At 36.4% G+C, this 27,730-nt stretch overlaps 1 protein-coding gene across 1 annotated transcript in view; it reads right to left on the bottom strand.

Moving 5' to 3' along the window:
- CSMD3 (CUB and Sushi multiple domains 3) overlaps positions 1 to 27,730 on the bottom strand; it is a 599,019-nt gene that overhangs the window by 253,491 nt on the left and 317,798 nt on the right. The window contains exons 14-17 of the mRNA XM_057415252.1: positions 21,178 to 21,360; positions 19,768 to 20,094; positions 11,169 to 11,363; positions 3,529 to 3,667 (exon numbers count right to left, since the gene is read on the bottom strand). Coding sequence (XP_057271235.1) covers positions 3,529 to 3,667; positions 11,169 to 11,363; positions 19,768 to 20,094; positions 21,178 to 21,360 — 844 coding nt within the window. The remainder of the gene's footprint in view (positions 1 to 3,528; positions 3,668 to 11,168; positions 11,364 to 19,767; positions 20,095 to 21,177; positions 21,361 to 27,730) is intronic.

The following is a 27,730-nucleotide window of genomic DNA, read 5'->3' as shown; positions in this document are numbered from 1 at the left end:
GATCTATAGGAAACTGAATAAAAAATACTTTGCGTTCATGTGAGACTACTCCAGTGTTCCTTCCTACTTAACTAGCCACCTTTCTTAAATTAACCTGGATGACTTTATTGCTATGTGAGATCTATTCTTATGATAGACTCACAAAAAAATCATTCAAGCATAAAGAAGTGAAACAAGCTTTAATACAGGAGATGGCACACATTTTTTAATCTTATTTGAACAGATAAAGCTGCTTTAATACTTACAATATGCATTTTTGTTTCTAAGAGACAACATATCAACTCAGTGCTGTGTCAGGATATAAGTAGAATATCCTGCTGCACAGTGTATACTCATTAGTCTGATGTGACTAGTACTCCAATCAGTAGTTTGCTGATTAAGATCACTAGCATTTAAATACTCATAATTAGGCTTCATGATAAACACTTCATTACAATGAAGAATAGCACCTGCATTTCTCACTTCTATCATTTCAATTCAGCCTAAGAAGCTACTGATCTGTAACAAAAATCAAACATATTACCATAGCTTCAAAAGGAATAAATCATTTAAAGTATGCACGACTGATCATAATACAGAACATGAAAAAGTTATTATGAAACCTCTGAAAGCACTCTACAGAAAACGTGTGTAAGACCTGTTCCCTTTCTCTTAGAAAATCCAAAAAAGAAAGAATGCAAAGATTCTAGACATGTACTGTAAATGTTTTACCCTCACTGCGAAATTAAAAGTCTTTTAAATAACGACACATATTGCGGAAGTCTTGTTATTTGCACCAAGAAAAGCTAGAAAAAAAAACAGTTTCTCTTTGTTTTTCAGGACAATGGTTAAATGTAAAGAACTGGGCAAAATATGACAGGTTGTTTTTAATCATGTAAGAAAGCCCTTTGGCTATAGTTTCTGAAGTATATACGTCAACAAAATTAAACTCCTGTCTTTATAAAGTCCAGCAGCAGATTTGCAAATAGAAGGAGCAGAAAAAGGATAGTCAGAATGAGTGTAAAGAAGAAGGTAATGTGTCTCAGAATGTAAATTTTAATTGCGTGAAAAAAATTATTTTTAATAATACAGACTAAATAAAACTACTAACATTAGTAGTTTACAAAAGGTTTTTTTTCAGTATGTAAGAAAGATTTTTTTCATTATTTGGTTTTTGTCACAACTTTTGCTTTACATCCAAACTTCTAATTATATTTCTGTGAACTTTTATACATGTATTTTTTACATGTACTCCTGCACTGAAACAAATAAGCATACACACACCTATACGTAAAGGGCCTCTCTTAGACTGATGCATCTGAGCAATTTGCATATCAATCCAATTTTTAGCAAGTGACAAGAGTGTCAAAAATAAGCGGCAATGGAAAAAGAAGCGTTATAATGTCACAATGAGACCAGGTTATAGGGAGGCCAGGAGCTTTCTCTGTGATCTGAAGAGACCACATCTTGTTCGTATTGCTCTTACCTACAAGAGTACTGGAGGTCAAGCAATTTTATGACAAGGTGTTAATGCATTACAAACAAAAAATTGTACACAAGAGCCTGTCAGATATAATAAAACTGGAAGAAAATCCAGTTGGCACAAAATTCTGCTAATAAAAAGGTAAATACTTTTCACTTTGAAATAACTGTCCACATCAACTGTGTAGCTGAAAACAAAATGCTGAATTAAAAAATAAATTATTTGAAATTAAATCTTTCTTTTCAAAATCTTGAGTTAATGAAAGTGCCAATATTTCTATTTTTAATTTTGATTTACAAGCCAATAGAAAAAACTAATAATTTCCTTTTAATTTTTAAATAACATGAGTTTGATTAATTTCTGCGAAAAAGAGTTACTCACTTCACATCTGGAATATTGTGTCCAGTTCTGGGCCCCTCAGTTCAAGAAGGACAGGGAGCTGCTGGAGAGAGTCCAGCGCAGGGCAACTAGGATGATTAAGGGAGTGGACCATCTCCCTTATGAGGAAAGACTGAGGGAGCTGGGTCTCTATAGTTTAGAGAAGAGGAGACTGAGGGGTGACCTTATTAGTGTCTATAAATATATAAAGGGGGAGTGTCACGAGGATGGAGCCAGGCTCTACTCAGTGGCAAACAATGCTAGGACAAGGGGTAATGGGTACAAACTGGAACACAAGAGGTTCCACTTAAACTTGAGAAGAAACTTCTTCTCAGTGAGGGTGACAGAACACTGGAACAGGCTGCCCAGGGAGGTTGTGGAGTCTCCTTCCCTGGAGATATTCAAAACTCGCCTGGACACATTCCTGTGTAACATTATCTAGGTGTTCCTGCTCCGGCAGGGGGATTGGACTAGATGATCTTTTGAGGTCTCTTCCAATCTCTAGCATACTGTGTACTGTGTGTACTGTGTATTTTTTTGTATTTTAATTCGCAGAAATCTGATAAAGCTTCCTTTTAAGCTGATGTTTAGCACTAGTGATTTTAGAAGACTAGCTTTCATTGCCTGTTAAGGGTAGGAAACACCACTGAAGTATCCCTATCGCTTGTCCTCTGTATACAATGTTATGTGAACACTTTTTCATAGTGTAAGCTGTAGTACTAAAAAAAAGTGTTAAACTTATCACCATGAGAATTTTTCCCTAACAGAAGACAGTAATTTTCATACCCTGCTAAAAACAACTTTTGAACTGTATTAAAATGAAGTGGTATCTTCTACATTAAGTATGATCAGGAAAGTCAAAATATGCTGCATAAACATCAACTGGAAATTACTTGCATGATATTTGTGTGCTATAACTTTTATCATCAAAGGCCCTTTTTGTTAATGGGCTCATCATAAAACTTTATTAATATTTACAAGTAAAAAGAATCTAAAACATCCTTGAAAATACATAGAACGTAGCGTTTTTCTAATTACACTTTCTGTTTCAGTTTTTCATGAAGACCTTAAATGTCTTGCTACCATGAGAAATTTAAGGTCCTCAGCACATTACAATCCTTGGAATCAGGAAAGGTCCCAAGTAACAGGCAGTTAATGCAGGAAAAGTGGAATCCTGCAGTAATTTGGGGAAAATGGCATTCCATCCTGAGAGCACAGTCCTTTCACAAGAAAAGAACAGCTGATCTGATAATTAAATGGTGGATAAAAATATGAATGCATTCAATTCAGTTTTCCTAGTTGATTCAGATTTTCAGAGTTGAAGATTTCATGGGTTTGAGAGGAAAAATAAAACACTTCATAAATATAATTCATCATAGAAACATGGTTACAAGCAAACGAAACATGCTGATCTTTAAAAACAAACGATTTTTTTCTTTACTGGGCCAGACAGTCTTAAATATATGCAAGAGGGCAGGAATTTCAAAAGCTTTTCAATGCGTCAAATTAGAAATTACAACGAAGATAAAATTTATACCCTGAAGGCACTGAAGATCTTTTGGAAAATCCCGCCTGATAATACAATTACTTGATTTTAGAGTGCAAATGAATATTTTGACAAAGCTAATAAATTTCTGCTTCTGGCTAAATACTGGAAAATATTAAATAAGAAAAACATTAGCCAAGACCTTTCAAATGTAATTTTGATAGAGTGTCCTGGTTCAGCTTCTATCACCCACTCACAATTCAAGGAATCCTTATAATACCCTGGCCAGCCTGGAGAAAGGATTACTCCACTGGGAGATGAAAAATGCCCACCACACGGAGCTAAAAATGAAACAAAGAGAAAGTTATAATAAAACACACTTACATGTAATACACAATTATCACTTTCAATATAGTACATCTACAATACACAAATTAAAAAAAAATAAAGTTGCAGGAAGATGCAACAAAGCTTCAAAGCTGACAGACTCTGTGGGGTTCAGAAGTATATGGAGACAACTGAATTAAAACCTTAAACAGGTAAACTGTTCAATCAAGTTTTTGCTGCTGTATTCTCAAAGGTACAATCTAATTTCCTGAAGAAAGGACATACAACAAAACATAGTATTCAAAAAGTGACATTATTTCTGCTTGTAATTGTGAACAGAGAGATTTTAAAAACTTGCAAACTTTCAGGTGAGCATCAAGCTAGAAACTAGTGAAACTTTATTTTAACATAACTCCGCTGTCACGCCACATACATTTAGCTTGTCAAGTTGGCAGTTCAAATTCCTAATTCATGAAAAAGACATACTTACCATTCTTACAAGATTACTTGATATTTTTGAAGCATTTGGCAAATATATATTAAATACCATAAAAATATAAATCTGCAAGCAGAATTACTAGAATTACATGCAGTTTTTACCTCCAAGATAGTGAGCAAATATAAACTGGGAAAACTGTGTTAAAATATAACTGGAACCAAATTGTTGATAATCATATTTTAAGTTTTTCAGTGGCTTAATGACACATTAATAATCAGGAATAATCTCCACAGCTGTAGATATTGCAGCGATGAAGAGCATTTCTTTGAGAAGAATCCTTAAACAGTTGAACAAAATCTGGTACAGAGTGAGGGAAATTTCCATTAGCTGATCAGTGTCAAGACAGTTAATTATAGGGCAAAGACAGATTCTCGACAGTAGTAATCATTTTTGACTGATGCTGATTTTGGCTCTGGAGATTGCTAGTCTTCCTTCCTACTGGTGGGAAGAGCAAAAACGGTTACGACCAGTGATGATAAAAGACAGACCTTTTTTAGGTTTAATTCTTGCAAAGCTCTGTGCAGGTTTTAATTTCATGCATGAATGCAAACCCACTACATCTGATGGATTTATACGTGTATGTAAAGTCAAGTGAATGTGTCATCAGACTTCTGTGAGATCGTCTTCTCCTCAGTGATATGGATGAGTAAGGAAAAGAACATAGGAGAGCTTGGCATGTTTTTGTTTACTTGATTTTAGTAGGAGATTGAAATTCCTTAACTAAATTAATTCACAGAATTATCTGGAATTCTAAGCATCTAAGAAATGCAGTAATTCTATCAATGGAAGTATTAACATTTTAAAAACAGGAAACAAATAATGTTTTTCCAGCAATTTAAAATGTCTAGGACATCTTACGAATTTAATAAATACTCAGTATGGTAAATTGAACATATATTGTTCAGCACAAGCATAAACATCCTCAAAAGACCATACCCATGTATCTTTCTATACATGTATTATGCATATATATATATATGAAAATACTAAACATACATATGTAGACAAATATATGTCTCCTTGATCCACAGGAAACGACAGAAAAGCAACTGATCTCTGAATATATTTTCCTCTAGAAGATTAAAATATATTTTTCTTGAGGTACAATGTCAAATAACTAATTTCAAATACTTATTTCTAGGAAAAAATAATTTGTGAAATACTTGACTCAAAACTAATCTTTTTCAATCACTGAAGTTCTTGCAAACTGTTGTCATTTAGTGAATCTGGCTACTTCAGTAAAAATGGTTTCAAGTACGGACATTTAGTAAGTAGTTTTTTAAAATTATTATTACTTATATTATTTTAACTACAATGAACTACCTAGAATATGAAGTACAGAAGGGGCACCTGGGAGTAAAAAAAAAAAATAAAAATCTTTTTCACAGTTGCTCAAACTTGCATGAGTATTACTTGCAACCTTATGAAGAGACCTCACCAAGCTTTCTTTGATGAAAATAAATATGATAAGCTGTTAAGCCTTTTCAAAAGGAAAAAGAAAGTTAAGAAAAATATAATTGTGTTACATGATTTTCACTAACTACCATAACAGCATAAATATGTGAAGCCTTATTAAGCGTAGCGGATTATACTTTACAACCTATGAAATGCAAACTATATGTTATTTATTTTCTGCAACAAAGATGCTTTTCATGATACTAACAAAGCAGTATTTAAGAGGAAAGCATTACATACAGCATGCACTTAAGTTGGTGACCACAGACTCCTATGATCAGCAATCTAAAATTTCTTTATCTTCAGGGAAATGAAACCTGCAGAATGTATTAAGTATTTAATTAAAACTTTACATTAAAACTTTACATTTTGCAGCCCAGAAAGCCAACTGTATCCTGGGGATGCATCAAAAGGAGCGTGACCAACAGGTCGAAGGAAGTGATCCTGCCCCTCTACTCTGCTCTTGTGAGACCTCACTTGGAGTATTGTGTACAGTTCTGGTGTCCTCAACATAAAAAGGACATGGAACTGTTGGAACAAGTCCAGAGAAGGGCCACGAGAATGATCAGGGGACTGGAGCACCTCCCGTATGAAGAGAGGCCGAGAAAGTTGGGTCTGTTCAGCGTGGAGAAGAGAAGGCTGCGTGGAGACCTCCTAGCAGCCTTCCAGTATCTGAAGGGGGGCTATAGGGATGCTGGGGATGGACTCTTCATTAGGGACTGCAGTGACAGGACAAGGGCTAATGGGTTAAAACTTAACCAGGGGAAGTTTAGATTGGATGTAAGGAAGAAGTTTTTTACTGTGAGGGTGGGGAGGCACTGGAATGGGATACCCAGGGAAGCTGTGAATGCTCCATCCCTGGCAGTGTTCAAGGCCATGTTGGACAGAGCCTTAGTGACATAGTTTGGTCTGAGGTGTCCCTGCCCATGGCATGGGGGTTGGAACTAGATGATCTTAAGGTCCTTTCCAATCCTAACTATCCTATGATTCTATGATTTTATGACCAAAATTCTTTCTTCTGTTCCCAAAATTCTATTTTTATCAGACCTATTTATATACATATATCTACATATATTTCAGTGCCTTACACAAGCAGGCAGAAGTAAAATTCATTGCTTCCCCAAAATGTCAGCCATGAGAAGTAGGTAGCACCTTTTGTGGACAGTGCTAAATTATACAAAGCAGCAAGTAAAACTGAACCATCTACGTCACTCTCTTTTCCATTATCATCTGTGATGTGGTACACATGTTCACTGATTCAACCTGGATGAGAACAAAGATTTATTTGTCAGAGTTCTCAACACAGTATCAAGCACTGGATATCCCTTATAGCAGATGAAGCCCTTATAAAAATACTGACTTTTCATGTGTTATAAGAAAGAAGAATTGCACTAACTGGATAAGTGGACTTTCCGGGCTTAGCTTAAGAAGGTTACCAAGCAAGAGTTTTATATCTCATTTTATCTTCTCATTGAGGAAATGATGTTTTTCAGGGCATTCACAACTTTTATTCTTTTATGGATTTATTTCCACAAAATGTTCTGACATCAATTCCACTTGTGGAGTGAGGGCCCAGTATTCTGGAGAGCAGAACTTTTTAACGCTACTGAGATGTAAAACATATCATTGATCAGATTCTAACCTGCAAAGTGCGGTAGAATGTGTTAGGATAGGGTGCCTTGGGGTTGAATAAACAGATACATCATTAAACTAAGGATCTTTGTCACCTTAATCTTTTCTCTTGAGTGTGACATGAATATGTACCAAGAGTTGGATTTATTAATCTACACAAATAATTAGAGAAGAACATGAACTTCATTGTATATATTTATGTATTTATGGATGTGAACTTTATTATACATGATAATCATGTAGACCTCATAGTAACTTACGGACACTAGGAATAAACCATTTCTCCGGTTAGAAGTATGCTTAAATACTTAGTTGGTTCTGATGAATACTTGTATAAACACATTGGTCTATAGAACTATAAATGCATGACAGAGTTATTTGCCATCACAAACTTTGCTTAATTGATGATTAAGGATTTGATCCAGCCCAAATTAGATTTGGTGAGCTTCTCAGGATCTGAAACCTCAGGGACTAAACACATTTTCTAAAGGAAAATCTTATAAGATTGTTTATACTTTCTTGTTTTTTGAACCTATTTGCTTGGGTTTAGTTTTATGACACTTTTCTAAAAGAATTTGTAAAATGACCCTGGACTTCACAAAGCCTTAAAGTTCATACACAGCTGACGTAATCAAGATGGAAATTTCCCCCCAGATTTCATTTTCTAAGGTGAAGGATGAGTTTTCTTTGCTTTTTTTGCCAGGCTCACTAGAAACATACACATATTTACTAACATGACAAGCATCTATATGAAAACAAACATTTTTATTTTTGTTTAAGGTTTTTTTTTTATTGTTGAATAAAGCATCTTAGTGAAGCACTGGAAGTGATTTATACACTAAATGTATGTATTTTGTAACTATCTGAATAGAACAATTACTTGTTGTATTGTTTGTAACAAGCAAAAACTTTTGGCTTGTTACCAAAACACATCAATATTCACACAAATAAGAACTGTCAGAAGACCTTCTGAAGATGATGATGGATTGAAAGCAGTCCTGCAGAGAAGGACGTGGGGATACTGGTGGATGAAAAACTGAACAAAGATGATCTTAAGGTTCTTTCCAACCATAACTATTCTATGATTCTATGAGCTGGCGATGTATGCTTGCAGTCCAGCAGGCTAATTATATCCTGGGCTGTGCAAACAGCAGCATGGCCAGCAGTTCATGGGAGGTTATTTTTCACCTCTGCTCTGCTCTTATGACAGCCTGCCCACAGTACAACATCCATCTATGGAGTCCCCAACACAAGAAGGACATGGATCTGTTAGGGCAGGTTATGGGGGCCACAAAAATGATCAGAGGGATGGAACACCTCTCCTATGATTAAAGGCTGAGAGAGTTGGGCTTGTTCAGCCTGGAGAAAAACAAGTTCTAGGGAGACTTTATTGTGGCCTCTCAATATTTAGAACGGACTTGCAAGAAAGAAAGACTTTTCATCAAGGCCTGTAGTGACAGGAAAAAGAATAACAGTTTTAAACTAAAAGAGCATAGATTCACACTGGATATAATAAGGAAGACAATTTTTAACATGAGGGCAGTGAGGCACTGGAACAAGTGGCCTAGAAGCTGAGGATGCCCCATGCCGGGAAGAGCTTAATGGTAGATTGGACGGGACTTTGAGGAACCTGATTTAGTGGAAAATGTCTCTGTCTATGGCAGGGAGTTTGGACTATATTATATTTTAAGGTCCCTTCCAACCCAAAGTATTCTATGATTCTATAAGAACATAACGCTATTGCTGCAAAGATGGTGTGATGTAAAAGATTTAATATAGACTTGATTCAGTTTCCAGTGAAGACAAGGGATAGCCTTAAACTAATTTAACAATGAATTGGTAAGGGACTTTATTCACTGGGGGGGGCGGAGGGGGGAGTGGATTGAAAGAAGGATGAAAAGTGAGTTCTGCTCCAGTAGTATGTTAAAGACATAATAGCCTAATTTGTAGGAACAAAAAGGTTTCTAAAGACTATAAAAACTTCAGAATTCAATATGCTGCAAACATTTCTAAATATGCAGACTTATTTTTTTTTTTTACTTACTGATTGTTTTGAGTGTTTCTCTCCTTTTATTTTAAAGTCACCATTTACGTGCTACAGCAAACAGTACCAGTAAAACAATAAGGTATTTAAACTCATAGTCACCTCAGCAACCAGAAGATTAACTCTCCAGCATTCATCATCCCTGCATTTTATTGTGTATAACCACTTATACATATTCATAATACATATGGAGCATATAATCTACAAAATATATCACTAAGAATAGGAGTACCAGATGGCCTTATTCTGAGCCAGTATACTACCATAGTATTGCTAAACTTGTACACAGGTCCATTTTCTCACAAAACTGTTGAAGATTATCTTTGGAATACAAAAAAGTAACTTATGAAAATACTTCTATGAATATTACATTAAAAATAATGCTTATTTTAAGATTGCCTAAATTCAGAGTAATTTCTCTATTAGGGATCTGACAATCATAGAGTGTTTTGCTGTTTTGGTTTTTTTTGAAAGATCTTTATTACACTTCTCCTGATTATGGTTCTTCCTGATTCCTGCAGTGCAAAATTCAACAGAATGTTTTATTTGACCTTCGCCATCTTATGCTGATTTCTGAGACGTAGGAGTCCTTCCCTTCAGAATAGCTGGGTGATTTGGCTTATTTTAAAGAGCTTTGGTTTTTAAAAAAGAAAACTCTCCAGTCATCTTGCCAAAAGACTGTTTTCTTGACCTTTTTTACAATGATTTTCAGCCCCTGTTTTTCCCCTTTAGGTGAAGGGATCATAAAATATTGACAATTAATGAAGCAAAGATTATATTTTTTATACTTATTAGCATAAATAACTCCAAGGAAATATGCATAACACTGTGTTTTAGAGGTTGTGATGTATGGAAGTATGTGATTTCTATAAATAGGAAGATGAATTGCTGTAAGAATCTTCCCAGCCTAGGTGTCACTGTGGATAAAAGAAGCATAACCACTGCAACAGTTTCCTAAAACCTCTCAAATCGTTTTACATACCAAAGCCAAAGACCTAAAAAGAGATTAATATCTTCTTTCTAATCTAATATCCTATCAGCAAACTTCACTGAGCACTCAAATGATTTTAAATCGTTCATTTGTCTGAAGCAGGAAGTCAAAAGCTTTATTTGAAGAAAATCTTCTAAATGAAAATGGGTGAAAAAAAAACAAACAAACAAACCAGACTTCTTGACTCCTTAAGAACCTTGAGTGCCAAGATGAACAAAAGATTTAAATATTAAACAACAAGAACCTTCAATATACTAAAATAAGATTCACTGAAAAGGATGTTCTTATTTTCTTCTTCCCTGTTATTTATTTCTCCAAGCTACTAACAAGGCAAATCATGATAATTGGACTGGAATTCAAAAATACAGAGATGAATATTACTGGTGTATTACTAGCACTGAAGCTCATTGCTTTAAACAGTTTCCCAAATGGGACGAATGCATGCTTTAAAAAGAACAAAATATATATATAAATAAATAAAAGGTAGGAGTGATCCTTTCAAGCATAAAATGTATTTGGGAAATTGTAGTTCCACCAGTGCCAAATGAGAGCTATCTGAAAATATGAACAGTGCAAAACTATTCCCATTCCAGTTCTAATAAGGTTCCTAGATGAGCCTTCATTGTTACAGAGGTTATAAAGGAGTGTTCACATCACTGACATTTACACCTATTTTTTTGTGTGTTTTTCTTCTGTCCTTGCAACAGCTATAAAAAAAATTCACTCTTACAGACAGGCTTTTAGCAACAGCTCATGCCTTAATAGACTCCTTTATTAAGGACTAGGTTTTACAGGAGTTTTGTGCTATCTGCTTGTAAAAATCTGAACTTCATTTGATGACAACTTAAAAGAACTTACATCAATTTCTGAATTAGAAAGAAGTATTATACATACCTCCACATTTAGGAATAGGTCCACTCCACATTACTTTTCCATCCACTAACATGCAAGTAATTGTTTCAGTTCCTTGTGTTTTAATAAATCCTTCCTCACATATAACTGAAATCGAGCTCCCCAGCTGAAAGTTGTCACCAAAACGTCGAGCATTGATTGGGACTCCAGGATCAGGGCACTCATTATGTCCAAATGCTTTTCAACAGAGAAAAAAAAAAGAAAAAGAAGAAATGGGCAGGGGAATACTGTGATAACTCTTGCAAGTAAAATAACATTTTTAGGATTTTATACTGCTCGTTAGAAAAAGCAATTTATATTAGGAAACAGTAAGAAACAAAAGCTGGACCAACAGCAGAAAATGTATTAAAAAAATGCTTAAATATGATGAAGTTATACCAGCATGAATCTTGGTTTGTACAGCTAGGCGCTGGCAGATTTCAGTGATGGCTAAGTTCTCCTTTCCAACAGCCCATCCTATCAAATGTTACAATGGGCCAGAACCTTCCATCAGAAGGGGAGCACTTATGGTACAGTAACTCCACTGTTCTTTTGTATTTTCCATTCACTGTCACAAACATTCGAGCCCTAATGACCTCTGTGTGCCTGATATTGCCATGCTCTAGTTTGTTTCCTGCATGGATACCTGGTGAACAGCTACAAAATAGGTAATGTTGGCAAAGAAAGAAAACCTGAAACTTTTTTTATATTTAAGGTCAATGCATCATGCACAAATCCCTCGAAAATTTAAAGTTCTTCTACAGGCAAATTAAACTTCTGTACTTTCACCATATATATCTATACTATAACAAAGATAGTCTATCTCTTCCTACAGAATGTACCTTAAGCTGGGTGAACAAACATGCTCATCTTCCTAACAGACATGAGCAAAGTCATATGTACAGCCTTAAAATTTATGCATTACTTAGATATTGTATTTTGATGTTTACTTTATTAAGAACAATGCACATAAATCTTAGATTTTTTAAAAATCTCAGGCTGATTATTCAGTGATAACTAATATTACAAGCACAATATTCACCCTCCTCAGATGTAATGACTGAAAATTAAATCTTCATAAATATGTTTACATATGGAAACAGAAAAAAGGGCTATTTCCTAAAAAGATAATTTTCACAATATTTTACTGAAGTTTTACTAATGTGTCTGCCACACAAAACACATCCAAACTCCCTATAAAATTTAACTTCACAAAAAGATTTTTCAGAAGTTGCATTATAAAAGTATTAAGAATCATAATAAGAGACAAAAGAAAGCATTTATTTATTGACATTTTGACTTAGGAAATGCCACATGTGTTAGGAATGAAAATAGTGTTGAATACCATTTGAGGATGGAGTTAAAAAATGATGCAATCCCACACTTTTTCATAGAGCTTACAATAACACTTTCAATACTTTATGCACAGTCATCATATTTAGTGAGGGGATAGATTGTCTGTTTTTCTTCCTACCTTCAGGCAACACAGACATAGATTTTCAATACTGTTATCTGTAAATGTAGATAAATGGTGACTCAAGGTATAGCTTGCTTGTGTATGACACCAGTTTATTAAGTCTGCAAAATTGAGCATTGCTCTATATTTCAGCTCCAGAACTGAGAGTTGTGGCTGCTACTGCTGCTCCTATGAAAGCAATTGTACTGTATAGGATGCTATGGAAGGTAAGAGAGTGAAAGACAACCTTTCCCAGCAATAGTCTCTCTCTCAGCCTAGCCTGGCCTCAGTTTCATTAATAATGAGTAAAATTCAGCCTGCCTATACTTCTGAAAAGCCTCCTGATGAACCTGTAATATTATATACAATCTGTAAACTGAAAAGAAAAATATCACACAGGTATATATTCCACCAAGCATCAAGAAACTATGGAAATGTTCTTCATGCAATATTACACGTAAAGAAGAGAGCCAGTGTCCTTGGTTCAGCAGTAGCAGTCATTTTTCTCCTTCTTAGTAGCTGGTGCAGTGCTGTGTTTTCAACTTTAGCCTGAGAGCAACACTGATAACACCGATGTTTTTAGTTGTTGTGAAGTTTACTCTGATCAAGGTCTTTTCAGTCTCATATGCTCTGCCAGGCAGGAGAGGCACAAGAAGCCGGGAGGAAGCAGAGGCAGGACACCTGACCCAAACTAGCCAAAGGGGCATTCCATACCACAGCACGCCATGCCCAGTATATAAAGTGGGAGGGGACTTACCCAGAAGGCCCAGATCGCTGCTCGGGTCAGACTGGGTATTGGTCGGTGGGTGGTAAGCAATTGTATTCTCTCCCCTTGTTATTTCCCTTAACATTATTATTATTGGTGGTAACAGCAGTGATTTGTGTTATACCTTAGTTACTGGACTGTTCTTATCTCAGCCCGTGGGAGTTACATTCTTTCGATTCTAACCCCTCTGGGAGCAGGGGAGGAATTCTGCATGTTTCTGAGTTGCCAGCTGGGTTTAAAACATGACATCCAGCTTTCTTGTGTTTATTTGATTGTACAGGTATTTTAAGTAGGATCTGGAAAAATGCCAGGCAGCATAACCACAGCACGAGGTGATGTTGAAGTACTCTCAGTTTTGATTTTAACTCAGATAGATGCTAAAACTTGCATTTTGCAAAAAAAAAAAAAAAAGGGGGAGGAACTGCAGAGATCTCAAGAGATAGGAAGGCAGGAATGAAGCTAACCGTAACTCATCTGGTCTGAAGTCTGCTTTGAAAGGTCCTTGGAAATAGGGCCAGAAAAGAGTAGTCCACTGGCATGATTAATTGTTTTGGTAGACTGCCCTACAACGAGTTTTAGCTGGTAAGTATAGCAATGGCTCTGAAGTAAATGTAACCCTCTCAGACGAAAATATCAGAGAAGAAACAAAAGTTAAGAGAACATAAACTAATAATAGATATTTCATTAAAAAGGATTTTAAAAGTTTGTTTGACGCTATGCAAAAACTAATTGTCACTACCATCACATGTAAACTCATACTTCTGTGCAGTACATAACAGTTTAAAGAATTCTATCTTGTGAAGTACTGAGATTGAAAAGCCCATCAGGAGGGAGTACTAGCAAAAATGTGCCATGATGGACATACCCTATTACAGCAATAAAATAAAGAAATCTTTGGATATAAAATTAGCATCTGGGATTGTCAATGCCTCAGCCTAGTGAGCTGAAATCACTTGAGTAACTAGGCTGATGTCAGAGGCCCACAGTTTGACCTTCGGCATTTGCTATGTAGTTCATATGGTTATAACTTTTTCTAGAGAAAGCACAATTAAAAAGTTATAATGAAAATAGCAACAACAACAACAACAAATCTGCATAACTTGCAGGAGCAAGAGACCTGAATTTATACAGAAATATTTGCCCAGCACCTCCTACACCCCAATCAATGAGCAGCAGCTCAAAACAGTCCAATGACTAGCAAAACTAAAACAATCTGACAGATGCTATCCACCTGAAAACACTCATTCATATCAGCCTGAAGAATGGTTGGCATGACTGGCTTCTGGAATGCCAGCCCATGGAGGACCTACAGAGACCCTGGGACCAAACTCTCAAGGCTGGAGCTGACACACTTCCTCCCAACTACTGATAAGCCCTGCTTCTACCAGTGACAAAGGGGGAGATAATCACTCACAACTTTGCAGTCTTCTTCAACTCCTTTGTCACAGAAAATACCCATTCTCTATCATATGGCTTCAACTGGCTATGCTACTTGCATGGCTATGACACTGCATAGGAATTAATGGGTGTATATTATCTGTTTTGAACTAAACTAGGAAATCCAGACTGAAACAGAGAGACTATTCATCTTCACTGCTTTTAATTTATGTGACCATCTTCAGATCCTATGTTTAGTTCTGATCTCCATAATGGAGGAAAGATGTAAATTAAGTTGGAAGCATTCATAAAGAAGTCACAAATATGAAAAGAGGCCCATATTTCCCTTTAAATTAGGGAGTTCAATGCATATAGCTTATTAGAGTGAAGATTAAGGGACAACTGAGTTTATAAATACCTTCGGAATGACCAGAAATGTTGATTAAGGGCACCTGGGTTGGGGATATAAACTGCAAGCAAGGAGCCATGCGCCAGGCATAAGTATGAAGTTCTGTAGCAACTTAAACCAGTATAATTTCAGGTCACTATGTTCCTGTGCTCTCCTGTACCCAAAAAGGCACTCTCCTGCTTCATGCCCCCTTTTGCACCAAGTAGTGCATAGCCAGATATAATTAAACCAATACAAGGATCTGACCAAGCTGAAAATTACAGCCTTGAGAGTTCCTACTCTTTCAGTTACCGGAACATTCTCTCAAAATCCATTTTCAAGTCACACATTTCTAAGGGCTTCTCTCAAAATTTAACTCATTAGAGATCCTTGTGAAGAGAGACTCAGTGAAGTAACTCAAAGATGAATAATTTAAAATCTAATTTTTTTTTACTTCCAGAAGAAGTTGAATTTGTTTTTATTGGAATGAGAATAATTATTTTAGACCGGATATGTTACCACAATAAAAATTAATATAGGATAAAAATAGTTTCTAAGAAATACTATTTAAAAATCAGATTATGTACTAATAAGTCAGCTTCCTTCTTCGCCATACTATACCTCAGTAACAGTAACAAAGTTAATTTCCGTTAGCAGCCTACAGTCTTTTTTAGGAAAGATTGATCTTGTTCTACCTTTTCTGTGACATACTCTTTCTGTTCTTGTAGGGGGCAAAAAAGAGACTGAGAGCTCTAAAATATATAAGCTGGAGTGTTAGCAGAAAATGGATATTTTTTAATTAACTTTGGGTTTACAAATGCCAAGAAAGAGTGAAAATGATATTAACTCCTTTTTTCCTTTCTCTTGGTCTCAAACTACTTACTATGGAAAGATTAATCCTGTAATTTATCAGATTTACAGAAGAAAGATTAGACACATTTTCTATAGTTATTTTACTTTTATAAGTAGATTTTAACTACAGAGTCTAATAAACACATGCACGTCTCCATTTTACCGTAAACACACCCATAGAAAGAAAAATGTGTTAAATACAGAAAATACTTTTAAAAAATAATTCTTTTCAGAGCAAGTGGTTTTCATTTTACAACTGGTAAAAGTTAATATTCCACTGTTACTTCCTTATAAAAATTAAAATTATACTATTTGCTACTATTGGCATATAGTTTAAGTGACTACTAATGCAGAGATGGCATGAGCAGCCTACCACATGCCCGAAGTCTGGAAATTATTTAAAGGAACAGAATTTAATCCTGATAAGTATATTCATATAACACTGAAACACTAAACCTGAGTATATAATTCTCATAATAATTTTCTGTCGTGGTTTAAACCCAGTCAGGTAATTCGTTCGCTCACTTCCCCCCCCTTTCTTGCCCTCCCCCTGCTCTCGGAGGGATGGAGAGGAGAATCAAAAGAATGCAACTCCCACAGGTTGAGATAAGAACAGTTTAGTAACTAAGGTATAACACAAATCACTGCTGCTACCACCAATGATAATAATGATAAAGGAAATAACAAGGGAAGAGAATACAACACCTCAGCACCAGCCGACCGATAACTCGCCCCCCCCAGCCCCGACCAAGCACCGACCGATACCTCCTCCAACTCTGCAGTTCCCCAGCCCTTCCGGCTAACTCCCAGTTACCTCCTGGGCATGACGTGCTGTGGTATGGAATACCTCTTTGGCTACCTTGGGTCAGCTGTCCTGTCTCTGCTTCCTCCTGGCTTCCCCTCCTCCCTGGCAGAGCATGAGGCTCACAAAGTCCTTGGCCAAACCAAAACATCTCTATCAGCTCTGTTCCCGAGCTGAAAGTCAAAACACTGCACTGCACCAGCTACCAAGAAGGGGAAAAATGACTGCTACTGCTGAACCCAGGACATTTCCATAATAAAAGTATATAATATTTGAGAATATCTATTTATACACAGGCCTAAGTTTTTATCCAAGAAGACTGCCTTAGATTGTCCAATTTTATTTCTTTTTTTTTCTTATCACTAGATTTAGGCTTGACACCATTGAGCACATCACAGTGAAACCATGAAGAAGTAAGCAAAACTTATAAATGTTAAAATTACATGAAGCAGAAGAAAACATAGAGCAAATGTTACAACTTCTGTTAAGAAAGATGGATCCAGCATCTTACTTTCCTTACAACTGATTTTGTATTTCAATAGTACTGAATAACTGAAGAATTTCCAATATATAGTTATAATGGTAACACACCACAGCTCAACATTTAGTTTGAAATGATGAGTGGTAGCTATAGAAACTAAGGGAGACAATACATTTTCCTCATGTTTACATTCTGCATTTGTGAGAAAAGACACAGGGATGAAGTAGCTAAGATAGAAGGTCTGGGTGGTGAAAGACAATATCAGAAAAAGAATGTTTACACAGTAATCTGGTGGCAGTTCAGCTCTTTCCTATTTAGACATCAGTATTCAAGGTAAATCTTAGGAAATATTTCTCTGAAAGACTGACAACCTAAACCAAAACAAAACAAAGGTAAAAAAAAAAAAAATACAGATTGGGAGGCGAACTACAGTGCCATAAAATTAGAAAGCCACAGGGGGATTTAGTCCTGGCAATAATATGAAAATAATATTAATTATTAACATTCCTTGGAGAAAGACATGGAGTCCGGGTCTCTCAGTTGCCAAGCTCACTTAATCTCTTTTCCTCTTTGTTTAATGGATCCTTTTTTTGTTTGAGTTTCGGGGTTTTTTTTCAGAGTACAACATCTTCAACATTAATAGAAACATCTTCACTCTTGTATAAACTAGAATGCTTCAGGTACCCATTAGACTTTTCAGAATATCAAAATATCCATCATCTCTTGCCTGTTTTGTCTACTTGTCAGCATGGAAAAGTACTCTGATACCTCTACCACCAGTAAGGTTAAAAAAAGGGAAAAACACATCCAAAAGTGTGAGGTGGGTCAGCTCTGTCTGAAGGATATGATGGTCCTCACGACAGCCACTCTCTTATCCCCGTGATCCTCTACACACAGTAGCAAGCCTGACACTGCAGACATTCCCTCTCCTTCTTTCCTTCCAGTTTCCCCAAGGGACAACTTGGCTAAACCCAGTCCTGCTGGGATGGCAAAATTTAAATTTACATATGTTCCCAGGAAAGTTTCACATTATATTTTGCAGTGTTATTCATGCTGTGGGCTTACGTACTTCATCATCATGCCCACCCTAGCTGGAAATATATCCTGCCTGGACTTCAGTATGGGATAAATGCCAAATAACTCAATAGCAATGTAACACAGGCAGTTCTTCATATGTCCTTCAGAAGAAATGTAACAATTTTGCCAGGAAAAAGTAATGTGAATAAGTGACAATGGTTTTTAGCACTGGAGAAGATATTTAACGTCACCTTCAATTATTATGCTGTCAGTAAATGCAATGCCAAGTAGTAAATGTGGAGTTATTTATGGTTTTGATTAGTTTCAACCTTTTCACCTTGCCCAGGATAGAAGCAAATGAAATACACAGAACTACATTTTAATGGGAAACTCTCTGTTTCTGTGTAATAGATAAATACAAAAGGTGACAGAAGATGCTGGTTGCATTTCCAAAAGTAGGTAGGTACAATTCAGAGTGCACAAGATAGATGCCTAGGTACTATTTACTGCAATTGCTCTGAATGGCAGTCTAGAAATTTCTCTCCCCTTGGCTGTTAGTTGAAAGTGTATCTACCAGAATATAATTAATACGAACTATATACAAGCTTATACACAAGCATACCAAACCAGAGTAACCAACAGTATGTAACTATTCTTTTTACCTTGTAATGGTGTAGCAAGGCACAACATTCAAGCATTTTACATAAGCAAGTGAACAATTTGATCACCAGAAGAGCAAAGCTAGACAGGTGTAGTTGCATACAGAAGGCTCCCAAGTAGCAAAAAAATTGCTCAACACAAGATAAGTGTAAGGCACTGCAAACAGACCAGACATCCTTGTGAATATACAAGGATGACTGGTAAGCCAAAAAAGAACAAGGAGGAGACCTCCTTTTCTGTGCATAGGGAAAATAGCTTAAAATCATAAGCCATGAGAAGGCAAGAGAGAGAGAAGACCACAAGCCTATTGCGATTTGACTTCTCTTATCGAAGAGCTTGTATAGCTGCTCACGTTAACCATGATGACTAGGAGCTAGCATAGACTTGCAGCTATCAGCTACAGGGTATTACAGACATTTACAATGAAACCAGCATACGAGTGCTCAAGAGTAAGTTTTGTACATGTAATGAAGGTGATTAACATTATGCAGTATTTAACCCGCAGCACAAAGGGTGCTGTTAGCCAGCTTAGTAGAGTTCTGTTTTACAGCCTGAAATTCTCCTGATTTGGTCTTCTGAACACTCCCATTACAACAATCCCTATGATAAATATACACTTATTTTCAGCCCTAATACTGTATTTGAAAGGCAATCTAAAGACCTAAATTAGGTATTTGTAAGTACATAGGATTTGTTTGAAGTTATATTACCATAATGCCATTTTTACATACTTATACATATCTCCTAAACTGTATGTTGAAAAACAAAACACGCACATAGATTTAGAAAATACTAGTACTCACTGTTATAAGTGATGTTAAACCCACGTCCTGACATTGAATGGTCAGCTTGAAACTCCAGACGCAAAATATGACCGTTACTGGTAAGATGGGAAGGGACTTCAGCACCAGTAAATGTTCCTATTATGGGGGAATCCGGAGAGTCACCATCTTTAACTGCAAGGAAGTCAAACTGAGATTCCAAGTCAAAGTCATTAAAAGAGAGATGTATTCGACTCCCAGGGTCTGAAATTATTGTCCAGATACAGTTTAAATTATTCCCATACCCCTCTGGATAATCAGGTGAAAGAACTGTTCCCATTGGTGCAGTGAAATTGGAAAGGCAAGGAACTGCCAAAAAAGAGAGAAAGAAATTAGATAATAGAATAAAACATGTCAATGAGGACTTCTCTGCTACTAAGTTTTTGTAAGAGATCCTTAAACTTGCTAATTACATCAGCTGAATAATTCAGCATTTGTTCTCATCTGTGAAGCCAGAAAGAAGGTTGTTCTTTTTTTGTCTTCTTATTCCCTTCCCCTCAATAAAACCACCTCCCAAGCAGAGCCCCCAAGTAATAAAGAACATCCTTATTGCATTGAAAGCCCACAGCAGTCCTTAAATTTTACCCATGTTCAACAATCCTCAATCACTTGGCACCACTTATTTTCTCTTTTAGGGAACTGTTTAGATAAGCAGACCTCCCACTGAGCACATTAAAGAGGCAGAAAGTTAATAGGGCCCTTGTCATTTGTTGTTCACACAGAAGCACAAGAAAATAACTATTCTCAAAGAGACACAGTGTTGTTCTGTGGTTATCAGGGTAATATTTTATATTCAACCATTTCAGTTAAGACACACTAAATTGAGTTGCATGGATGAAAGCAACTGATTGCACTCTGAATATATTTGATCTGTATTATTCTAGTGGAAAATTTAAGAAAGGTGTTGTCCCAAATACGTGTCACAACACCAGCTCTACTTATACTGTATATTGTAACTGAACAGAGCTATAAGTGCCCATGACGATTTAAGCGCTGAAATATGTTCATATATAATACATGGGAAAAATGTAAATAATTTAAACCCTTGATTACAATTCAGAAACTTCCAAGCTCTAAAAAGTGAATCATACATATAATATACACAGAATCCATTAAAAAAAAAAGCCAGTAATAAAGCATATATCAAATCACATAAAGACAACTTCTTTAATAGTTGCCAGTAAAAGAAAAAAGTATTTTAGCACTTCTAGAATCTCTCTTGGTCATAATAATTAAGCAAACCCACCACTGAACAGAAGTAAATTCATCCTGTCAACAGTGTTAATTACATTGTGCCAACTCTGCACTCAATCACAAAATTATTATATGTAAGGAAAAACTTATCATAATTTTACATTCTAAAAATAATAATAAAAAATATTTGGTACATACAGATACAGATTGGTATGTTTGCAGACCACTGGTTGTTTTCTTGGCAAATGATAGATTTCTCTCCAATTAATTCAAATCCAAACTGACATTCAAACCTTAAAACATCACGGTTAGAAAATCCATCCCCTTCTCTGATACCATACAACGGTGTTCCAGGATCCCCACAGCTTTCCTTTTCAATTTCTGTTGAAATAAATAGGGAATTTATTTCTAGAAGAATAAAATAAACTCCCTGTGGGTATATGCTCACATCTAGAATATAACTATACATTATTATAAGCAAATGAAAATCATCTACATAACAACAGTTGCTGAAATGTACTACCGAGTTTGATTCTATACTTCAGCTCCTTAAGGATGAAATTATATGTAAGGATTTTAGAAAAATCAGAACTCTTTGTTTTAATAGACTACTTGAGATTAAAAGGATATATGGAAAAGGTATTACTATTTTATTTTGTTTTGCAAAATTTTAGGGAAAAATAATGTTACGTAAAATACCACTTGTAGTACATGTGCATATAAAAACAGCAACAGAGACCAGCATCTCAGCATTGTGTGAACACTGTCCATGTTCCAACACAACGGATGAACCAATGACAGGGCAAAAAAGGAGTAAAGACACAAAGGGAATTGCACAAAACCAAAAGGAGACTATAGATAAATCTGTAAGTATATACACACATTTATATACACACACAATACACACACAGGTAAAAATAACTTCTCCAAAGAAACATTTTACCTCAGTAGGTATCTGAATGAGTCTTTTCTACTTGTACAATTTTTACAGCTATGATATTATCTCAAATTACATATTGTCTTGAACTTTCACTGGTAGTTACAAGCACGGAAGGTTCTTCTGTAAAGCACCGATACCTATATGCATTTCACAAGCTCATAAAGCAGTTTGAGCTGAAATCGTAGGACCTTAAAGATCATACAGTTCTAACCCTCCAGCTAACCTCTAACCAGTTCCAGTTCTTGACTGGCTGCATGGAAACATTTCTTCTTTATTTAATCTGATCTTCTCGTGTTCTAACTTACGCCCATTGTCCCCACCACCCTCTCATCATGTAAAGAGCCTGCTTCTTTCTTCTTAACCTCCTCATAGCTACTCAGAGGCTGATATTAGACCTTACGTCTACAGGCTGAAATAGGCCAATTCTCTCAGGCTCTCCTCACAGAGCAAGTGCTCAAGCCCCTGATTGTTTTGATGGGCCTCTACTGGACTTGTTAATCTATGTATCAAAACTGGATGGGCTTATTCTAAATAGAGTCTCATGAGGGTCAAGTAAAGAAGAATAATCACTTCCATCAATCTGTGCTCCTGTTAATCTATCTTAGGATGCCTTTGACCTTAGCTTGCTGGCCACTAGATATCAAGGCCTTTTCTGAAGACTCACTTCCCAGATTTTTCTGAGTGCAGGATTCATTCCCAGGTTCAGGATGTGGCACTTGATCCTGTTGAATTTCATAGAGCTTTTGTAGGACAAGTCCTTTGGGCTGTTTAAGTCCCTCTGGATAGCAGCACTGTTGGAACAAGTCCAGAGGAGGGCCACGAGGATGATCAGGGGACTGGAACACCTCTTGTATGAAGAGAGGCTGAGAAAGTTGGGGCTGTTCAGCCTGAAGAAGAGAAGGCTGCGTGGAGACACCATAGCAGCCTTCCAGTATCTGAAGGGGGCCTTTAGGGATGCTGGGGATGGACTCTTCATTAGGGACTGTAGTGATAGGACAAGGGGTAACGGGTTCAAACTTAAACAGGGGAAGTTTAGATTGGATGTAAGGAGGAAATTCTTTCCTGTTAGGGTGGTGAGGCACTGGAATAGGTTGCCCAGGGGGGCTGTGAATGCTCCATCCCTGGCAGTGTTCAAGACCAGATTGGCCGAAGCCTTGGGTGATATGGTTTAGTGGGAAGTGTCCCTGCCCATGGCAGGGGGGTTGAAACTAGATGATCTTAAGGTCCTTTCCAACCCTAACCATTCTATGATTCTATGATTCTTGAGGAGATTCAACTGTTTCTCCCAATTTGATGTTATCTTAAAACCTGATGAGAGTGCACTTCTTACTCTTCACATTCAATGACAAAATGGGATATCCAAGAGCAGAAATGTGTGGTACTCTTTTTGCTCCTGGCTTCCAGTACAGTATGATCCATTACCCACTACCCTCTATCCTATCATCTAACCTGGTTTTGTTTGCTTGTTTGCTTGATATTTGAATTTGTGTTTATCTGGTTTGTGGGTTTTTTTGTTGTTTGGTTGTTTTTGTTTTAGGTTGGTTTGAGGGTTTTTTTTTTGGTTGTTTTTTTTTTTGGTTTGTTTGTTTGTGGGGTTTTGGTTCTTTTTTTTTTTTTTTCATTCAGTTATATCCCACAGTATTCTCACAATGTGTTCACATATCCACCTCTGGATGAGCAGAATGAAAAGTCTTAATAAAGCCAAGGGAGGCAACATCCACTCTTCTCCCCTTGTCCAGCTACATAGTGATTTCTTATAAAAGAGCAATCAACTTGATCAGTTGGGCTATACCCTTGATTAATTCATGCTAGCTATTCACAATCACTTTCTTCATGTGCCAGGAAATGGCTTCCAAGAAGACTTGATCTGTGATTTCCCCAAATACTGAAATAAAGGTCAGCCTGCAGTTTCACGACTCAAGCTTTTGGCTTTTGTTGAAGATCATACAACTGTTTTGCACTCTTTGGAGAACATTCCTAAGCTTGACAAATTATCAAAGATGAGAGAATGTGGCCTTTCAGGGAGATTCACCAGTTCTCTCAGCACCCTTGGATACAGTCTATGTTACAAACTTGTAAAGAAAATGCTGTGCTCAGGATATGAAACTTACTTAGGAATGCATTCAGCATCTACAGTTACAGAAAACACAGTACACTGGTGACAGAAATTGAGCACAGAATATATTTTTCCTTGTCTATCCAAACTATCACAAACCTCTTTGAGAAATCCTAAGTACAAAAACCACAGCAAACTTAAAATTAATTTATCATATTTTATAATAATAACAACAAATGTCCCTGTACCATACTTTGAAAATTTCTTTTTAAAGGTCTTGCTGCCACTTTGCCATGCTTCCATAAGAAGAAGAACAAGCAAACAGCAACTCTTTTGATTTTAACTCAAATGTTTTTTTCTAGGGTCATATTTTCAGCAGCACACATATCAATTCTCAAAGCTTTCAGCTATTAATGCTATGAACACAACTGGAATGTGACAAAAAGCAAATAAAAACATTCAATTTCAACAAGGAAATGAAAAAGAGTTGAAGTTTATTTTAAAAAGACTTTGCAGTGATTTGAAACCCTTTACTATTCTGTTTAATTAAAGAAAAATCAAAACTAACCAAAAAAACCAACAGCTAACCAAAAGCAAAACAAATATCAGCATTTCTTATTGCTTTATTTGTATTTATTTACTCAGTTCTAAGAAAAGAAGAATATAAATAATAATTTTCAAAAAGCTAAAATCCATGTTCAAACTGTCCCCAGAACACAGACCTCGAATAACAGTTAAAGCTGTCCTGAATAACATGATATCCCAAAGAAGACACAGACTCACTCCTAGTATATTCAATGTCAATGAGGCAGCTAGTGGCAAACCTAGAAAACTTGTTTTTAACTGCTGAAGACATACAAAGTTTTCCTAGGCTGTCTTGGTAGATTAATACTGGCAGATTTTCCCTGGAAAAAGGGAAATATAACCCCATTTTCAAGAAGGGGAAAATGGATGACCCAGAGAATTACAGACCAGTCAGTCTCACCTCTGTGCCTGGCAAAATCTTGGAGCAGATTCTCCTGGAAGGCATGCTAAGGCACATGAAAATCAACAAGGTGCTTGGTGACAGCCAGCATGGCTTCACTAAGGGGAAATCCTGCCTGACCAATTTGGTGGCCTTCTATGATGCAGCTACGGAACTGATGGATGGGGTAGAGCAGCTGATGTCATCTACCTGGACTTGTGCAAAGAATTCGACACTGTCCCACACGACATCCTTGTCTCTAAATTGGACAGACATCAATTTGATGGATGGACCACTCGGTGGGTAAAGAACTGGCTGGATGGCCGCACTCAAAGAGTTGTGGTCAGTGGCTCAATGTCCGGCTGGAGACCAGTAATGAGTGGTGTCCTTCAGGGATCGGTGTTGGGACCAGTCTTGTTTAACATCTTTGTCAATGACATGGACAGTGGGATTGAGTGCGCCCTCAGCAAGTTTGCCAATGACACCAAGCTGTGCGGTTTGGTTGATTTGCTAGAGGAAAGGAACACGATCTGGAGGGACCTCGACATGCTTGTGAGGTGGGCTGATGCCAACCTCATGAAGGTTTACCATGCCAAGTGCAAGGTCCTACAGCTGGGTGGGAGCAATCCCAGGCACAGCTTCAGGTTGGGCAGAGAAGAGATTCAGAGGAGCCCTGTGGAGAAGGACTTGGGGGTGTTGGTTGATGAGAAAATGAACATGAGCTGGCTTCAGTGTGTGCTTGCAGCCCAGAAAGCCAGCCGTATCCTGGACTGCACCAAAAGGAGCGTTCATATTCATTTACATTTTTATTAAATTTTTCCTTTCTTTCTTTAATCTTTACTGCATGCCTTGCTTACAACATTTTTATACTCTGTAAAACTGATGTTAGCATCAGTTAATTTCTGAAGTCGAAACAGAATACTTTTGTCATCACTTAGTTATCCTTAGAAGCAGAAATTGTAGTTACTTTTTTTGGATTGCAGTGAAAATAGTGTTTAGATTTGTTTTTTTTTTTTACAGAACGTCAACAAGTTTCCTTTGAAACAGACAGGAGAAAAGAAGTACTGCTTACTGGGCGTTTTTTCAGACAATCGCATTTTAAGTAACATGATGTTTTGGAGAGAACATTATTTCATCTTGTTTCAAGTCACTAAGGGGAAAAATTATATTCATATTCACATTTTTTACTGCTATCTCTACCGCTCTTATTTCCGCTTCCCTGAATTACATTTTTGTTTCAAAAAATCCTAAGAAGTTAGGTTCAGAGCCTGGCAAAGTTTCATTTCTTGATAAACTCACTAGTCATAGAATAACAGAATAGCTGGAATGGACCTTCAAGATCATCTAGTCCAAATCCTCTGCCATGGGCAGGGGTACCTTCCACTAGACCAGGTTGCTCAAAGCCCACTCCAACCCAGCCTTGAACACTGCCAGGGATGAGACAGCCACAGCTTCTCTGGGTAACCTCTTCTGGGGTCTTACCACCCTCACAGTAAAGAATTTCTTCCTAACATCTGATCTAAATCTACCCTCTTTCACTTAATGAACTCGTAAGATTCACTTCTTAACTAAGGTACTCAAGCTTATCAAAGCACACAATACTTGTAATTTAAGATGACATCCCCTTGCTTTAGGGAGTGATGAAGCCTCAGGCTTCCTGCACCCGCTTCAGTGCCTATCTGACATCATAGCACAGTCTTCATCTAATAATTCTTGAGAAAGGAAATATAATTTACTCTTTAGGAACTTTCTATTACAATGAAACAGTTCTACATAGAGCAAGCATACTATTTGTAAATTTCATTTCATAATTCAGGTACAGTTCATTTATTTTGCAGTGTCATTTTGTAATAAACTATTTTGCTCATCAGGAAAAATTAGGTCTAGGTTGTAACTTCACCTACTTTCACATCTACACCTACAGTTCCTCATTGTAAATAATTCATTTATGATAAATAGAAATTGTTTCCCATTCTTTAAGGTTACCAGAAGAAACAGCTCAATTATTAATGCAAGAATACAAAGTAAAAAAAAACATAAAATTGGAAACTTCGGTATGAATTGCCAAATAGTAAAGGGAAATGAAAGGTATTATGAGCTTTCCTCCTGGAACATAGCTTGAAGTCCCACCAACAAAGCTGCAAGTTAGGGTCCACTGCATTAATTTTAGTTAGACTAAAAATGTCACTAATAATACATTCATTCATACACTGCATATATATAACAAAGCTTCATTTCACAGCAGAAGTTGTTACAGAGTATATTTCAGGGGAAACTATTTCTACAGGATATTGTATATGATAATAATTTGGAAAAAAAAATTATTATACGTAATGACTGCCTTTGAAAAGTAAAAGTAATCTTACTGCTTAAGCACATTTTTGTATTTTATATTTTGGTAACATTCTATTTTTACATTTTGACTTATGTTCTCTTTTATGGTTTATTCTGATTTTTGAGATTTACAGTTCATCTTAGCTACAATAAAAGATGCTACGATGGATATTTCTTTTCCTATGGTCACTACCACTTATTCACAAATATAAAAGCAAGTATTGCTATTTGTGCCTAAGGAAAAAGAAATTTATGCTAATATTATTTCTGTAGATAGCCCTTTCTTTCTTTGTAGTCTTATTAAAAAAAAAAAAAAAGAAAAAAATAGGAAAAGCACTTCTCAGCATATATACAGTTTGCTAACTGTGTCAATTATGAATCAGGAAAGATCTCTTGAAGTCTGAGGCTTTTGAAAAGGAAAACAAAAATCCATTGTTTTCAGAAATCATTTCACATA

The sequence above is a fragment of the Pezoporus wallicus genome, unplaced genomic scaffold (assembly GCF_028554395.1).
Source record: "Pezoporus wallicus isolate ANWC-B61680 ecotype Strahan unplaced genomic scaffold, APGP_CSIRO_Pwel_v1 contig_3812, whole genome shotgun sequence".
NCBI classification, from domain to species: Eukaryota; Metazoa; Chordata; class Aves; order Psittaciformes; family Psittacidae; genus Pezoporus; species Pezoporus wallicus.
This window is presented reverse-complemented; position numbering and strand designations above follow the sequence as displayed.